Source organism: Anastrepha ludens, chromosome 4, assembly GCF_028408465.1.
Source record: "Anastrepha ludens isolate Willacy chromosome 4, idAnaLude1.1, whole genome shotgun sequence".
In the NCBI taxonomy this organism is placed as follows: Eukaryota; Metazoa; Arthropoda; class Insecta; order Diptera; family Tephritidae; genus Anastrepha; species Anastrepha ludens.
Window position 1 is genome coordinate 67,288,877 of NC_071500.1, and position 18,932 is coordinate 67,307,808.

At 37.6% G+C, this 18,932-nt stretch overlaps 1 protein-coding gene and 1 long non-coding RNA gene across 3 annotated transcripts in view; one reads left to right on the forward strand and one right to left on the reverse strand.

The window, feature by feature from the left end:
• Positions 1 to 15,176, forward strand: part of LOC128859652 (titin) — a 144,547-nt gene extending 129,371 nt beyond the window's left edge. For both annotated transcript variants that reach the window (XM_054096639.1, XM_054096640.1), the window contains 11 exons: positions 40 to 81; positions 136 to 387; positions 589 to 1,560; positions 1,696 to 3,363; positions 4,339 to 4,480; positions 4,548 to 5,566; positions 5,674 to 5,979; positions 11,060 to 11,164; positions 14,266 to 14,460; positions 14,545 to 14,847; positions 14,952 to 15,176. In XM_054096639.1, coding sequence (XP_053952614.1) covers positions 40 to 81; positions 136 to 387; positions 589 to 1,560; positions 1,696 to 3,363; positions 4,339 to 4,480; positions 4,548 to 5,566; positions 5,674 to 5,979; positions 11,060 to 11,164; positions 14,266 to 14,460; positions 14,545 to 14,847; positions 14,952 to 15,142 — 5,195 coding nt within the window. In that variant the 3' untranslated portion in view covers positions 15,143 to 15,176. The remainder of the gene's footprint in view (positions 1 to 39; positions 82 to 135; positions 388 to 588; positions 1,561 to 1,695; positions 3,364 to 4,338; positions 4,481 to 4,547; positions 5,567 to 5,673; positions 5,980 to 11,059; positions 11,165 to 14,265; positions 14,461 to 14,544; positions 14,848 to 14,951) is intronic.
• LOC128859653 (uncharacterized) overlaps positions 1 to 18,932 on the reverse strand; it is a 99,948-nt gene that overhangs the window by 74,766 nt on the left and 6,250 nt on the right. The window lies entirely within an intron of this gene.

The window sequence follows — 18,932 nt, forward strand, 5'->3', positions numbered from 1 at the left end:
TTCTAATAGAATATCTTTTTTGTTTTGCTCAACCAACAGAGGGTGCATCTCTTAATATAACCCGTGAAATGAATATTGAAGGTAAGTTGCACAAAAAATTCATTTTGTACTGTCCCTAATGTCTTCATTGCACAGAAACCGAGGATGAGAATGCAATGTATTCCATTTGCAACTACATCGCTGACAATGATGAGGCCATCAACTTGGTGGAAGGTGAGAAGGTGTACGTGATTGGTCGTCACAGCTCTGAATGGTGGTATGTGAAAAAGAATATAACGGAAGAGGAAGGCTGGGTGCCGGCGCAATATCTTATGGAGCCAACCGAATACACACACTACGTTCAAAAGAAATTACATGAGAAAATTGACAAACTTCCAGTATTTGAACGTAAGTTTTTCTCTTTGAAGTAGGCTTCGTTTCGAGATCTTAGTTACAATGTTAATTGCCTATAACATTATATGGGCACTTTATAATATGTATGTAACCTATAATTGTCCTTTGTATTCTATCCGTATGTCTTGTTTACTGTATGCTTAACACATTGTGTTCTGTTCTATTGTTTCTTTTATAACACGTCAATGTTAAAAGGTCCCGGTCCTGAAGAAAAACCAATGGCACCACGTTTTATTGAAAAACTGCAACCAATTCATACGCCTGATGGTTACACCGTGCAATTTGAATGCAAAGTTGAGGGTATACCACGCCCACAAGTAGCTTGGTTCCGCGAGACTGCCATTATAAAGCCTTCTCAAGACTTCCAAATGTATTATGATGATGATAATGTGGCGACATTGATCATACGTGAAGTGTTCCCAGAGGATGCGGGTAAATTTACCTGTGTCGCTAAAAATGCTGCCGGCTTCACGTCAACTACAACGGAATTGGTTGTTGAGACGCCGCTATCAGATCATGGTTCCGACGCTACAGGTTTGTCACGCAAGAGTATGTCGCGCGAGTCCTCACTAGCCGACATACTCGAAGGCATACCACCTACATTCTCACGCAAACCCAAAGCACAATATGTTGATGAAAACACGAACGTGATATTAGAGTGCCGTTTAGTCGCTGTGCCAGAGCCTGACATAATTTGGACCTTTAATGGCGAGGAAATTGATGTTAAAGAAACGAAAAATACACGCGTCGTTACGGAATCTGATATGCATATGTACTGCAGTGTTGTGCACATCACAAAGGTGAAGAAATCGCAAGAAGGTACCTACGAAGTGATCGCCACAAATCGAGAAGGTGAATCTCGTTTACCAATTGTGTTAAAGGTACGTACAGATGAAAAGGAACCTCCACAGATTCTTGAACCACTGCGGAATACCGTTGTGCGCGAAGGCGAAAGCGTGGTATTGACGACACAAATCGTTGGCAATCCACGACCAAAGGTGACGTGGTACAAGGATGGCAAACCGATCACAAATAATACAAAATCAGACAAAGATACACACACATTAACATTGATCTCACCAAAGACTGCGGAAGGCGGTGAATATACTGTAAAAGCAGAGAACCCATTGGGAAGCGTGGAAACAACGGCTAACTTGACCGTTGAAGGTAGTATTTTTGTTTATTGTTTTATGTTTTATACAAATAAGTTCGTAAGGAACTCCTTAATTAGAAAAAAGTTGTATCAATTTTTAATACCTTTGCATTACTGATGATAATTAATGTGTCCATCTCCTCGTACAGAACCATCTAGTGGCAATGCTGAACCACCGCTGTTCATCGAGCGTTTCGAGGAACAGTCCGTACCGCAGAAAGGCACTATCCGTTTGCCAGCTAAGGTTACTGGAAATCCAGTGCCCGAAGTCCAATGGCTTTTCAACAACAATCCACTCTATCCATCGGAACGCATACAACAAATATACGATGGAGAAAATATTGAGCTTATTATCAAGGACGCCAACCCCGACACAGATTCCGGTGATTACAAGTGTATTGCCAGCAATCCGATCGGAAAAACATCACACGGTGCGCGCGTCATTGTCGAGGTTGATGAAGTTACATTTACTAAGAAATTAAAGAAAACTATCACCATTGAAGAAATCCAATCACTCACCTTAGAATGTGAAACCTCGCATGTGGTTACAACTAAATGGTTCTTCAATGGCAAAGAACTCAGCGGCATGGATCATCGCGTAGTGGTCCAAGATGGTAAAATACACAAACTGGTTATACGCAATACAAATCTGCGTGATAGCGGCACTTATACCTGTAAAGTTAAGAATAAGGAGACTGAATCCACGGTGGAAGTTCTACCCCGTAAACCCGAATTTATTAAGATATTAGAAGATTATGAAGTAACCGAAAAAGATACCGCCATTTTAGATGTTGAAGTCTCAACGGATAATGCTGAAGTTGTATGGTACAAGGATGGTGAAAAAATAACACCCGAAAAGAAGAATATCGAGCTCATTAAAGAGGGTAGGGTGCGAAAGATCATAATACATGAAAGTACCGTATACGATGAGGGTGAATACATGTGTAAATTGGATGAACAGGAATGCGCTGGCGAGCTTACAGTGATTGAATTACCGCCAGAAATTGTGAAACCGCTAGAGAACGTCACAGTGACTAAAGGCGAGAATGCTGTTTTCGATATTGAACTGAGTAAAGGCGACGCTTTAGTCAAGTGGTTCAAGGATGGCAAAGAGCTTCCACTAAACGAGCATGTACAACTCACGATCGATGGCAAGAAACAAACCCTGCGAATTGTGGAGGCACAGCCTTCAGACGTTGGTCAATACTCCATTGAGGTTGGTCCGCAAACATCAAAGGCACAATTGACTGTTGAAGAACCGTTAGTGAACTTTGTGGTGCCACTACCTGATGTGACCATCGCCACAAAGGGCACAGATGCCGAATTTACTGTTGAGTTGTCACAGCCAGATGTTGAGGTCACTTGGTATAAGAAAGCGAAACCAATTAAGCCCAATAAAAAACATGAAGTGTTTGTCGAGGGTACCGTTAGACGTTTTGTTATACACGATGCAGACGATGAAGACACTGGTGATATCAGTTGCACTGCGGCCAATGCGACAACGACGAGTAAATTGTGTGTTGAGGAAATCAAGACCTTACCCATTATAACTAGTGACAAAGATCAGACTATTAAGGTGAAGGAGAATGATGATGTAACCATGACAGTGAAGTTCGCAGGCTCGCCCAAACCAGATGCCGAATGGAATACAACAAAACATGTTATAATCAAGAACAAGCATTTAATACCCACACTAGATGAACAGTCTGCATCGCTCACCATAAAGAAGGTTGTGGATGACGATGAAGGTATATACACATTAAGACTGAAGAATCCAGTAGGAGAAGTGGAAGCCACTCTCAACTTGATAATAATGAGTAAGTATTCTAGGCAAAATCTAATTTTATTTGCGATTAACGAGCGTTAATTCAGCACGATCTGAAGTTTTCTTCCAATTTGGGTCGAATGAAAAATCCCACTTTTACTCATTTAGAGTGCTCCAATCGAGTCCAAATGTATGACCGACCCCAATAACTTTGGACGGCCGATCCACCCATGCCAGTGGCACACCCCCTGGAACTCCCCTGGGGGGTTCCCCATACAATCATTTCAAAATATCACCATTTTTGGCCTTTACATGAGAAAAGAAACTAAAAAGTTCGACCCAAATTGGGGGACATCAGAATTCGTTTTAGAGGTATGGTTCCTTCGGCAAAGTTTCTTATTTTGATCCCTAGAATATGATTTTCACAGAGCAATGGGCGATTTTTTTGCCTCCCCACAAATCGACCCGGCCTAATATAAATATATAATATATATATTTATAATTGCAAAGCAGAAGAGCTTGCAAGAAAAGGTACAACAATAAACATTCACTTAATGTACTTATACCGATTCCCTTAGTTACATGTAAATTATTAATAGATAGACACTCTATCAATGCTGCTAATGCTCGTTGGAGGCAATAACCTTTTTGCCAAATAAGCTGGCAAACCTGGCCAGAATGGAACCACGGGCGCACAAAATCGCTACTGAAACTTAGTAGGCAGAATATGAGAAACCCGATAAGGGTATTAACAGGGCATTGTCTAATTAGAAAGCATGCAAATAGACTGACTCTTGATATAATGAGATAATGACTTTTCTCGAAGCTGTCAAGATATTGAAGAAGAGGAAACCGTGGGACCGCTCCTGTGTATATTTTCCTTCGAGAGTATTCCTATACGCCCCTTAATTTCGCTTATTGTGAATTTAGTGTTGTATTATATAAAATTCGTTATTTCTTTTCAAACCCACTTTTTCTAAATTTCCTGCTTAAAACTAAGTCTAACATATTTTGTACACTTCCAAAGGAAAACCTACGGCACCTGGTACACCAGAGCCATTAGAAGTCACACATGATTCGATTACACTGTTCTGGAAGGCCCCCGAAGATGATGGTAAATGTGAAATCACTGAATATGTGCTTGAATATCAAGATGTGAAAGAGGAAAGGTAAGAAAAATAAATTTCATAAATAAAAACAAAAATTCAAAATCACTAAATTCTGGTATAACTGCAGATGGATTGAGATACGAAAAGTCAAAGGCACAACATTTACTGTGAGCAAACTGAAAATCGATACGGAATATGTATTCCGTGCCATCGCTGTAAATGATGTTGGTCCATCACCACATTCACCCCTCTCACCACCCATTCGTCTTGTTGCCGAAGTAAAGAAAGAAAAACCAACCGTACAAGAACCACTGCAGGATATCGTGACAGAATTGAACAAAGAAATCACATTATCTTGTGTATTCGGTGGAATACCTGAGCCAAAGGTTACATGGAAGAAAAATGGAAAAGTTATCACGTCGAAGAGTACACGATATGAAAATCGTGTATCCAAGTACACTATTGAGAAGACAACAATTGAGACTGAAGCGACGTACACATGCGTAGCTGAAAATGAAATGGGCAGCGTTGAGACCTCGTGTAGAGTCATTCTGCAAGAAAAACCAACCATTGATATCGATGAAAAGTATCTGGCACAAAAAATACGTGCAGGCAATAGTTTGAACATTCCGGCCACTGTTCGTGGTTATCCACAACCGAAAATTACCTGGTACAGGGAAACCACCGAGCAAACGACCACAACGGAACGTGTGACAATCGAAACCACAGAGACCACCTCGACCTACACACTGGAAAAGGTGACACGTGAAGATTCGGGACGTTACAAGATCACAGCTACCAATATATCTGGCACGGCTACAACTGAGTGTACGATACAAGTTATTGACAAACCAAGCCGACCGCAATCGTTGGAAATCAAAGAAATGAAGAAAGATGCCATTACACTTGAATGGACGCCACCAATAGATGATGGTGGTTTGGAGTTGAATAAGTATGTTTTGGAGAAATGTGATCTACAAAATAATCTATGGATGAGGGTAGCTGACTTGGAAAAAGACATACACTCCTATGCAATACAAAAACTTTCCATGAACTCGCAGTACATGTTCAGAGTGGTAGCAGCTAATCCTGTTGGTGAATCTGAACCAACTGAGAGTCAGACAGTGACGATCAGTAAAAAATTCGGTACGTGGTTATCACTACTTATACCATACAATATACGCACTTACCTCAAACTTGTTTTCTTTTTATTAACTTATGTGTTTTACCTTCTCTTTTTGCATACCCCACAGACAAACCATCCCCACCGCGCAGTCCAACGGAAGTTTTCGGCATGACAGATACGGCATTTACACTTTCATGGGAACCATCGGAAAGCGATGGAGGCTCAAAGATTACCGAATATATTGTTGAAATCAAAGAATTCCATGAAACTGAATACCGTTTGCTTGGTAGCACGAGCGGCAATGTTACAAATATACTGGTTAGTGATGTTGTAAAGGATCGGGCTTATCAATTCAAAATATATGCAAAGAATGAAGTTGGCATTAGTGAAGCACTTGAGACTCTAGACAAAATTGTTGTAAGCAGAAAGATAAGTAAGTGGCAAACAATTTTTTTAATTATTTACTTTCACGAGAGTTTTGTAGATTTTTTCATTAAGTGTAAATTTATGAAAGCTTTTATAATAAAATATTATATTATATGGAAACTAATTGCTTGTCCAAAGATTAAAATTTAAAAATATGCCATTATTATCATCAACTCCATGCAAACAAATCATTCCTTAAACTAGATTTTTAATATTTCACCACTTCGTTTTTTAATACTGCGTTATTTTAGGAATATTTTTTTGCAATTATTTATTGCTTATGTATCTATGGTAAAAGCATATGCAAAGGTATCTGAGAACAAAAAAAAAAAATTCAAATAAACGAATTATCAGATAAATATGTATGTAAATAGCAAGGCGAAGCTATTAACGGTGGTGTTGGTAAATCAGCTGATTTGTTGTTTTTCTTTCGCTGTGTCCATGTGGCTGTCAGCACAGAATAAAAAAAGGCGAATTAATTTTTTGTTTTCTATTGTACTTTTACAAAATTTTGCCGTAACAATCAAACGCACAAAATATTGTTGTTGGTCTAGTCCCACCACCTTTAATAAATGCGCCTTGGTAAATGGCATTTGGATAGCAACTGAAATTAATATCCTACATCCTGATTAAACTCCTGCAATAAAATCTTATCTTCACTTAGTTTTATTTATCACTTGTTCACAGCTATTTTGATTATAGCACTATTTTTGGCTGAAACAATACTCCCAATGCTTAATACTCTCAATGCTCTCGCTATGCTTGTAATTTTGGCAATTTTCCGAAGCATAACTGTCGTAAATATAAGTAAATTTAATTTTTAAAATGAAAATATAAAATGGAAATACGTTAAAAATAAAGGCACCACGATAGGTACCTAGGCGAATTTATTAAAGGTGATATCGGTAAATCAGCTGTTTTGTTTTTTTCCTTTCGCCGTGTCCATGTGGCTGTCAGCCTAGAATGAATTAAGGCGAATTCTTTCTTTTTTAATTTGCCAATACTTTTCTTTGACAATCAAACGTAGAACTCATTTTTGTTGTTCTAGTACCACCACCTTTAATGGATGCGCCTTGGAGAGGTACTAAGAAATATATTCATTTTACGTCATGCAATACAACAAGAGTTCTTCGAGGAACAAAAAAACGGAAAAGAGGACGATAGTATTTCTGAAATACTAGTGCAATAAAATATGTTTTATATATAACTTAATAAATATTAATTTTACTCTTAAAACAATGCATACAGTGACTCCAACTCCAGTGAATTAACTACAATTTTTTCTAATGTGCAGCATAGACATTGAGTGCTTGCCATATCCTTTAGAATTTTTAGTTAAATTTTCATACAATTTTGTATAGTTACTTGACCTTCAATGTGTATAAGGAAAAAAATCTACTTATGATAAAGGGTAGACTTAGGACTGCTATGCAAAATACCACCACCTATGAGAGAAAGTGTAAAGGAGTCAAAACGCAGCTGAGTTCGAGTCTATCGAACTGAGTGCGCTTAAAATCCATTATTGGGTGACTAATGTAGAACGTTGCGCGACTTTATTATTTAATATGCAGCAGGCAGTAGCAAAAAAAAACTACTTCACTGATCACTCTTTCACGAGTATCATCATGCTAGATTTTGTAACGAGTTGTATGTTTACTATGACGATTCGATCTATATTAATATGTTAATGTAAAAAAAACTTACATAGAGCCTTTTGGTTTTCATAAATTTGCTTTGTGCTTTTACACCTGAGGAAGTGAGTCTCGATGTTGAGTATGGGAATAAGTTAATAAAGTTACGAATTATTTAAACAATTAAATAAAAGATGATATTATGGATTCTTCTGACGACAACTTCGAGTTCTTTTGACTTGACCATTCATTGATCCAGTTTGCGATGCTCTCGTAAGAAGTGAACCGGTCTTCAATAAGGGCTGACTGGGGCAAGATTTTCCAATTCAGTCCCTCTAAATACTTCTGGACCGATTTGGCAACGTGTGGCCTGGCGTTGCCATGCAGCAAAATCAGTTTGTCAAGCCTTCCGTGCCATTCCGGCCGCTTTTCTCGAGCTTTCTTTCCGCGACCGCGATTCAAACGCATTAGCTGCAGCCGGTAACGATCACCAGTGATGGTTTCAGATGGTTTGAGGAGTTCATAATAGATTACACCCTTCTGATCTCACCAGATGCACAACATAACCATGAATAATTTTTTTTTTCGCTGTCGATGGACCTGGTTCACTTAGCAGGCTCAATTATTTTCGACGCTTAGGGTTACTGTAATGGATCCATTTTTCATCGCCAGTGACGATGCGTTGCAGAAAACCTTTTCTTTTGTGCCGTTCAAGAAGCATATCACACATTACCAAACGTCTCTCCATAACCCTCTCCTTCAATTGATGTGGCAGCCAGTAATCTGCTTTCTGGACCATTCCCATCGTGTGCAAATGTTTACCGACTTGATCTGACTCTTTAGACACATCATTCGACATGGGTTCAACATGCGTCTTCATCCAATCATTTTTATAGTTAAATATCTTCGAATTTTTTCGGTGGCCCTTCGCCAACCCATATGGAGCTATAAACTAACTTTAGGTTCTGACAGGACAGTGAAACGGTTTTTACCATAGCAAACTTTAACTTGACTCATTATTATTAGAAGGCCATTACGCCCTGCGACCAGAGTTGATATATTATGCAGGGCCTATTTTTGTAACCCTAGAGTTTCAGGCCTTTTAAAAACTTGACTCATAAACCGTCCAAGTTTTTGCGGCACCTTCAAAGGTAGATTAAAAGTAAAACTTTCGAAGAATTACTCTTCTTAGATCTAAAATTTGACTGAGAATGTCTGGCATCACTGTATTTATGACGGCTCCCATCAAAAGGTACTACCATAACGTCCAATCTTACGATCTGATTTCTGAAAAGCTTTATAGAGGTGTGGCCGAGATCAGAAAGTTTATTGGCACTTGCTGAATTGAAGGAGTCAGCTGATTTTCTGACGTCATGAAAGCGGTTTGTTTACGAAAAACTGAGATTGTGTCTGAACAATAGACGAGTGAGTGAATACGTGTGAAATAAGCTGGCAGAATTCTGCTGCCTGTTATTTGGCAGCCAAAGTTGCTTGCACAATTTTGTTTTTCACCATAGCGGATGACCAAACCTGATAATCTATTATCCTTACTATTAAAGTCCAAAGCTCAAAGTTGAGGTGCCATACCATAACGCCATAACCTTAAGCGTAGTATTAAATTTGTTGCCAAACCTGTTAAGAGTACGCAATACGACAATCTTCAATTAGTGCCTGCGCTCAAAGCGCAATTTGTATAGACATTGAACTTCATAAAATCTAATTCCCACAAAAATGTGTAGCAACAGAGAACTTAAGTTGTGTGAAGCAAGTGCTCGTAAAAGTTTTCCCGACTTAAACTAATTTTTTTAGTGAAATATTTTAAAAATGGTACGTTTACTGGTTGGAGCCACTGATTGTGCCTTTACATATAAATAAGTATAGATATAAAAGCTTACCGAGTTATTAAAAATATTTATTAATTTCTTAATTTCCATAAATTTTGCTAAACTAATATTTGCTTAATTCCATACTATACACGCAAACGCTGTCATGCTTAAAATAATGCAACTAACTGAAATTAAAAATACTATTCAGTACGGGCTTGGGAAAATTTAGGTACGTATTATAAATAAATATTCATAAATACACGTTTATGTAAATATTGTAGGTTGAATGTGGAAACTTAATATCTACAATCAGCTAAGTAAGAGTGCGCATACAGCACAACTCGTAGTTCGTAATATAAATTTACCCGCGTTAGAAGTTACTCTTTTGTAATAAAAAATAAAATGTTTCTGTACGCTCCCAAGAGCACCAAAAATTACAAAAACAGCGTTCAAGCTCAACGAAGATTCGAAATCTTTTGTGGGTGCAATAGGATGCAACGAGCACAATAATTTGTACGATCTGCTTTTCTGTAGAATAATCCTTCCTTGCGCGTGAAAAGGCAACTAACTGTCCACAACACTTGTGTTCAAATATGGCTCGTTCCCCGATAGCCGGTTCTACCTGAACGACCCGAATATCAATCCGGTCAATGATTGTAACGCCAGCGGCATTCTTAAAAAAAATTTGTTTGATTGAATGTTTTGCGCTATTGCAACAAAAAAACACTAACTACTATTGCCCCAACGCAGTTTTCTTCGACGAAGCTTCTGATTGGGATGTTATGCCCTTATCATGGATCGGGCATTCCTTCCCTAACAAGTTCCTTCAGCGCACAGTTAGTTACCCAAATAAAGTTCATCTTTGAGACCGCATTTCAAAAAATGTCTAGCGTGTTACATCTTTTTTCCGATAAACTATGTAAATGCTTTCAAAATGGTCAAAATTTATGAGAAAGCCTTATTACTGCCAAACGTCAACAAAACACGCAGATTTGATCTTACCGGAGGACAATGGTATCAAATATTGCGTCCGGCAATGACCTAGATGTCTTGTATGGGAAGGTAAACAGTTAATTCTCCAAACTTTCTCGATTCTGCACTGAAAGTAGCCAAGCATTCTCCCTCACAAAACCTACAACGAACTTTTGCACAACATGCACGAAGGAAGTCAAACTCCAACTGAAAGTACAACTAGATCACACAGCAAAAACCGTAAGTTCAACAGTTTGCTCTCCTGCTCGTCGCATAAAACCGCGAACACCGCTAAGGTACAGAAATGAAACAAGATCCTCAAACCTTTAGACGGTAGCACTAGGGACAAGGACAAAAAATAGATGTTAGCGTCATTTTAGGCAATCGGCCGTCCGGTTATGAACAAACAACGCCCATTTGGTCACCAAAGACTAGTAGCTTTTCAAAAAAACATTGCAATTAATAATAATTTAATGCATACATACATAAATTTGCTTGCGAAAAAAACCATGCGTTAAAACTTTTAAATAAGAAACATATGTACATACCTGTACCAGTGTGCACTGAAGTATTTTATTGAATACTAATACAAATGTTATTAGTTGAAAAAATATTGTAAATAATTATTAAAACATATTTGCATGAAAATTCTTCGCAGCTCCTCCATCACCACCACAAAACTTGCGCATCCCGGATGTGACGAATCGTAGTGTAACTCTTGACTGGGAAGTTCCAGCGAGCAATGGAGGTTCTGAGATAACTGGTATGTATAGATATAACTTCATTTGATATACACGTACATATAAAACTTATTGAAATGTACAATCTATTGTTTTAAGCACCTATTTCGTGATATTGCGCTTTTTGTATTTTAGGTTTCGAAATTGAAGTAAAAGACTTTCAAAATGATTAAATGAGTCAAATATTTTATTAGTCACATATTGGTTAATATGGTACTTCCTTCTTCATTAGTTACAACAATACTGAGACGGCAATGAGCTGCTCTCTATCAGCGAGAGCTTATCCCAGCTAATTAGCTTAAATAATGTTCACATATATAAAGCGTTTTTCAGTAAGAGCGCTTAAACTTTTTTTTTGAATAAAACACAAACGGTTTGACTTTTTTAACAAATTTTTTTTTTATTATCGAGTTTGAACATATACATTTAAGTATGAAATTCGATTTCTTTTGCATGACCACCGCGTGCACGTTTTACGAAGTCCAATCGTTGAACCCAATTTTCGACCACTCTTTTGCATAAATCGGCCGAAATTCCAGCAATTTCGCGTTCAATATTGGCTCTGAGCTCACAAATCGTCACCGGCTTGTTACTGTAGACCAATGACTTCACATAACCCCAAAGAAAATAGTCTGGAGGCATCAAATCACACGAGCGCGGCGGCCATTCGACCGGTCCATTTCTGGAAATAATGAGCTCATCGAACTTACTCTTCAATAAATCAATTCTAGCGTGTGCTGTGTGTCGTCTAAGTCCATACCATTCAATTGCGGCCAAAAATAATCGTTTATCATGTCGCGGTATCGATTTCCATTCATAGTAACGTGGCGATCGTTCTCGTCAACGAAAAAATATGGGCCAATTACGCCGCCGGCATGTAAACCGCACCAAACAGTGATTTTTTCGGGATGCAGCGGTGCCTCATGAATCACGTGTGGATTGCTTTCTGCCCAGTAACGCATATTTTGCTTGTTGACAAAGCCATTGAGCCAAAAGTGAGCTTCATCAGTGAAGATGATTTTTTGGAAAATTTATAAATTTTCATAAAAAATTTGCACGATTATTTTCATAAAAAATTTGCACGATTTGCAATCGTTGCTCAAGTGTGTAGCATTCCATGATGAAATGTATACTAATGAAGTTTACAAATGACAAGCGAAAAATAAAAAATATTACGTCGTTCGCCCTCCCTATCGGAAAAAAGTTGAAGCGCACCTATTGAAAAACGCCTTACATACCTATGTATGCGATATAATCGAGCGGCCGCCTTAGGCAAATAGATTGATGCGTGACTATCAGTCGGAAAAGCACAGCCATGAAACACCAATTGATAGTAAAAATGGTCGCTCCTCGGCGGGCAATGACAAACCTTCGAGTGTATTTTTGCAAAGAAAAAAACTTCTGCTGTTCGGAAATGGCATAAAACCGTAGGTAGCTCCATTTTGTGGTACAACCACAAGACGCAGACCACAATTTGGTGGAGGAACTCAGCTAAACACGCACAAAGGATGTTTGAGCTGCTTATAAGGCCTCTTTGATTCAGCAAGCGTTAGCAAGTGGCCAGTGGTCTAGAGGGTATTTTCAGGATTTTTTTTTTTTACAATAAAAAAATTAAAAACGTTATTCAAATTTTTTAGGCTTTTTATTTAACTTCATTTATATACAAAAATGAAAAAAAAAAATGTTTTTAATTTTAATAATCTTAAAAATGGCGCTGAAGTTGACCCTCCCGAAATATTGGACCTGAACGGTGTTGTCCATTTTGGCACTTCTATTAATCTGAAACACAAAAACCAAGAAAAATATTAATCAGTATGACTATGTTCCGTACGAGAATGAAAAAAAACAAAAAAAAGAACAATTTGGCAAAATGGCGCGGTTTTGACTTTGACACTCTAAAATTAGGGTTGTTTTCATTTTTTTATTAAACAAAATACGCAATAATTGAAATAAGAATATGATTCTAACTAGTACGGGCGATAGCCATTGATGTTGTGAACAACATAGATGTTGTTGACAACACCAGGCCAAAAAAAGTTGTTTCAAGATAAATGAGTTTAAAGTTTGAGGTACAGGAGCGCGCGGACCGCTCTCTACCTAGTTAATGGGCTGTAGAAGCTATAATATAGGGAACTTCCGCATAAAAAATTCACAGTTTAACTTTCGAAATATCGAGAAACAAAAAATCGATTTTTTTTTTAATTTCTAGACCGCGTTCATATAGGCTCACATTTATTGAAGTTGCAAAAAATTGGAATAATCTGGCATATGTAACATAGGTGAACATAAAATTAGATAAATACATTTTGGAGCATCAGCGATTAATAGATAAACTTAAGTAATCACTAAACTGGTACAAAAGCGGTCATACACCCATCATTCCCCATTCAGTTCAGGTCTCTCTTCAATCGGCCGCCTGTCTCTCTAAGTTAAACACCACCATAGCCTAATTTAAGGAGCCCCGATTTTCAGACACTCATGCGAGTTCTTGAACTGAAAGTGTTTTGTCAAATCATTTGTAGTTGGTTAGGTTATTCATCCCTCTTCCTAAATTTAAAACTTGCATCCTTTTTTCAATAAATCGCATAAAATTATGGGTTGCAAAATAAGAGAAAAGAGAGGATGCGTGATGTCGCTAAGGCACAACTACATGATTAATTGTGGCTTTTCAGTAGCAAATTGGTTGTGAAAAAAAAATTTTAATTTTCATATTTTGCATAGGTCTGCAATAATCACTTTTCTCATATAGTTGAAATTAGTTTTTGCAGCCCATCTTCTTCTTGATTGCTCAGGGAAGTGTGTAGGCAAATTTCGCCCGATCATAACATCATCAGGTGTCACGTTCCGTACACACGTAACGTATTTAGAGGTATATTTGCTGTAAGAATTCGAGTAGTAGGCCTAAAACTGAAATGTGTTTACAGTGAAATAGTCTCTGGTTGCCCACGTAAATATGAATTTAGAATTGATCGTTTTTTTAAATTCGCTGGTTTAAAACTCATTGGCCAGGCACTGTATTTTTTTTTAATCAAAATTTTAAGGCATCATACTTTTGAGATATGCAACTAGAATAACAAATGTTAGATTATTTTTAATCTGTAATATCTTTTTTCGTCATCACAAGGCTACTGCATTGAAAAACGTTCAGCAACATCGACCAAATGGACAAAGGTAATCACATTGGATGCACACTGTCGCCAATACACGGTGGATAACTTGAAGGAAAAATGTGAATACTGGTTTAGGGTATCAGCTGAAAATGCGGTTGGATTAGGTGCACCAGCCGTAACAGAGAGCGTATCCCTAAAGACGCACGCAAGTGAGTGTAAACTAGTAAAACTTGCTCAGTTGTTGCCTTTTCATTTTCTAATATAATTTAATTTAATTTTAATTAATTCAATAGCTGTTCCTTCGCCGCCCACTGCGCCATTGGAGGCTCGAGTACTCGCCGCCAATGCTCACATATTTGAATGGGGTTTGCCCGAGTCAGATGGAGGTGCGCCTCTGCTCGGCTATCACATTGCAATACGAGACATGAAGAAGGCGATGTGGATCGAAGTGGGTCGTGTACCGGCCGGTGTGCTAAGATTCCAGATACGAGACTTACAAGAGAATCATGAATATATGATACGCATATTTGCCAAAAATGAAATTGGTCTTAGTGAGCCACTCGAATCGGAAGAACCATATGTAGCGATGACAGCAGGTAAGAACTTTTTTCTAAGAATATTGGCAAAAATTAGCTAAAGAAAAAACTATAAGTTAAATATAATAATTCGCTTACTTTAATTCCCTTTTTCGATTTCACAGGATATTTGAGTTTACCAGATGAGCCACGTACGGAAATGAGTTCATGCAACACATCATCCTGGTTGCGTGATCACAACATGGACGCGGATATTCATTCGTATGCTCGTGGTAAACTGCTACGTCGAGACGAATACTTCTTCCGCATTTGGGCAAAATTGCCAAAGAGCAAAAAGAAGAAATCTTCAAAATAAGAAAACCAAACCAAAAAAAAAAAAAAATGAAAAATGTATGTGTACAATACATACATACATATGTATAATGTTAGGCCGCAAATATTGTAAAAATCATAATAAAAACAGCGGAAAACTTCGAAACTACTAACTTTACAAAATCATTTAAAATAATTACTGATAATTTTCATATTTATACAACAACAAGCATATGTTCATTTAAATATTAATTGCATAGTTTCTTGCAAAAGTTTTCTATTCATTCAGCAATTTAACTTAATACTAATGTGTTGATTGTGCAACACAGTTTAAATCCATTTATTCTTATACTTGATTATTTTGTCACAAAGGTTTAAAAATGCGAGCGAAGAGAATTTTTACAACCTACGTCTTGTGAAGAATTTCAGTAAAGAATTAAAATATGGAAGAAGATAAATATCGATTTTTTCAATTTTGAAATCTTTTAAAATTAAATTTTGAAATCATATGTATAAAATTTTGCTTTGTTTATTATTTATTAAAACTGTGATAAATGTCAAAGAAACCATGAAGAATGTCGCAAAATTCTTGAAATTATTAGAAAAACAAAAAAAAAAACAAGTAAATTGTAAATACAATAAATAATACTTGGTGCGAATAAGTTATCATTTATTGTATTATATGTAATATTCCTCTCGGGAAATTAAGGCGAAATTAGTGGTTTCATTTTTGGGAGACAATCAAATGCAAATATAGGTGCGAGCATTTTAAAGGAAACCACATAATTTCGTCTTGATTTCATGACTGTAAAAATATCAAATTTACTTTTTTATACGAACAAAAATTGAATTTATATATTCTCTGTACATACATAGTTACTATGTATATTGCGATATGTGCATAAATGTTTGTTCTGAATGCGTGAATAAAGAAAAAATGAATTTAATAAAAAATAAAAATGCATCTTAAATTTTCATAGTCTGAGTCCGTAGGAAGAGTTAATTCTCATATATAGTTTCAATAACAAAATGTAATTACACAAATAAATTTACAACTTTTTTAGAACGGACTCTTTTAGAGTCGCCATTTAAGGGGGGAAACCGGTTTAGGAGGCCAAAATTTCGTGTTTTTCGAGAATTTTTTGAACAAAGAAGGAAAAATCAGAAATTGTTTAAGTTTAGAGCATATTTTATATATATTTTTAGGTACACTTTTAAATTTTTTTGAAGCTATTTCCGCAGCAGATAGTGGCGTTAGAGCGCGCTGTCCATGGACGATCGCCAACCGAGTGTATTGCTGGTAGGAATTCCGGAAGTTGCAATTTTTCTCTGAAATCAACAGCAATTTTTTTTTATTAACAACATATTTTCTTAGCATATGAACCTTATTGTGGTAAAAAATATTGAAAATTGCATGCTTTTGTGGCGCTTGAACACAAAGTAGTTTTTTTATACCATATTTTTTCATATAGATTAGAATTGAATAAAGAAAAAATTCCGAAAAATTTTAGAACGATTGGTCGATAACTTTTTAAGCTAGAATGCCTACCAGTTGAAAAAAAGTAGTTTCGAGAAAAACGTCGTTCTAACTAACACGCGCTTCGGTGCGGAACCGACGGGCAGTCACTTAAGCGCTAATAGAATCGGGAATAATGCGAATTTCGCTTTAAATTTTTTACCACATATTCTTGCGTAGTTTACTAACGATTTATGCAATAAAAAAATGGATTTTTTGATCGATCTAAACCGGTTTCCCCCTTAAGAACTATAGGAAAAAAACAATAAACGTCTAATTTCTTGCTTACAACCCCGAGCTTTGTTGTTTTTGTTATTGTTTTTGTTGTTGTAGCAGTAGCAAAGCCTTGAGAGTTACCTTCGACAGTTTGCTCTCCTTCTCAGCGCATACAAAGAAATGTTGCTATCGACATTTAAGGCAACAGGCCGGCCGTTTTTAAGCTATGCTGCGCCTATCTGGTCGCCTGGAACGCAGTGGCCGAAGGTACAGACTTGTCGAAGCACTGCCATTAGGACTGTGACAGAATGTCTTCTGATGTCCCCCATATGCTCCCTGTAAAGGAGCATAATAAACTTTTCAGCAAGCAGTTCCTGTTAGGGTGTTACCACAGGTCCCACCCACGCAGACACCTGCTTGAACCTGACCCACCTCCCAGTCATGTCAGGATGCACCTCTTTAACTACGCGGATGAAATCCAGGACAAAACAGACCGACAATTACCGAATCGGACAGTGTACAGACAAACAATTAACGGCATTCATCACGAGACTCTTCCCACCTTCTTCTTCACGAGATTCGACCCCCGAATGCCGTCATCGGAGTCCAGCTACCACCCATTGCAGACGAAGAGCTTTAACTTCACCGAGAGTCCCGCGTAACCTTGGCACAATTACTTTCTTGATATTGCACCAGGTTAAACTTCTACCTATCCAGAATCGACCCTGACATAGTAAACATAAGTATATTCGGCACGTGAAGGCACCCCGCTCGACATGAACCACCTTTTCACATGCCCCTTAAAAGCAACTCATCTAACACCCCTCTCCCTCTGGACTCAACCTGTCGAAACAGCAAGTTCCTGGGCCTACCGTTAGATGAGCTAGACGAAGACGACCGGTGATTACACTACACTGACAGGGCAAAGTTACTGCTACAACATCAACCCCGAGCGACGCGTTCCTTGGATGGGATGTAGCGCCAAGAAGGATACAATAGAACTTGCCCCTTTAAACTCCCCAAGGTGACTATACGAGTATTAGTAATAAATCCGCCTTGAAACGTCTGCTACAATGGAGTTTGACAGCTGTTTGACTGCTTCGTGTGGTGTCAAAAACTTTCGCAGAAAGAAGCAGAAAAAAGTAATTATGTTAAAACGGTGATTTTTAGAAATGAAGTGTGTGTGAAACGAGCTGAAATAACGATAATTCAGACAAATCGTTATTAAAGAACAAAAAAGCAAAAAAAATGGATTAGTTTGTACTGGCGATCAAACCCTCATGAATTGCATGTTCCCCAAAATTGTAGCCCGGATTTTATTATTTATTAATTATTTTTTAATAAGTAGCTATATATGTCCGAATCATGCGCGCAACCAAGGAGGGGGTTTTCCCCAATAATACCTCGGGCCTTGACGATGATGCTATTCAAAATTTAAAACAATTTCATATTTTTTATAGCCTTGACTTAGAAAGAGATTTCGAGGAAGTTCAGATAGAATAAATCTTTAGTAATAAATAATAATAATAAAATACTTTGCAATCTGAAGTCGAGGAGGAAGATTCACTGCCGCATGCATGCCTGTACGCGACGTTGTACGCATCTTCTTTTAAACTTTGACATACTTATTCCTTCCACAAGTTCTGTTACAAGTTAAGGCCGTTATGGATATGCAATTATTATACTTTCTTTAAGGAAGATAGTTTTATTTAAACATATAAATATTTAAAAAATTCAAATTTTCATGCGAAATGGTCACCATTTGCTTTTACACAAGCCTTCGAACGATCAGGCCATTCAGCTATTGCAGCACGCACGGTTTCCATGGATATTGAGGTCGCTGCTCGAACCAAAGATTGTTTGAGACTCTCCAAATTTGTCCAAGTTCTTCGAAAGGTCATGTTCTCCAATTCTGACCACAAACCGTAATCCAGTGGATTCAGATCTGCACTTTCACGCCATTCTTCTGCGGCCGTAATATTGTCTTTTAGCCACTGCTGGGTGGGTTTTGCCTTATGAGCTGGAGCGGAATCTGGCTGGAAGATCAAATGCTCTCCATTGAAGAAAGTACTGCTCAACTGCTTCAACACGCCCTTTGAGA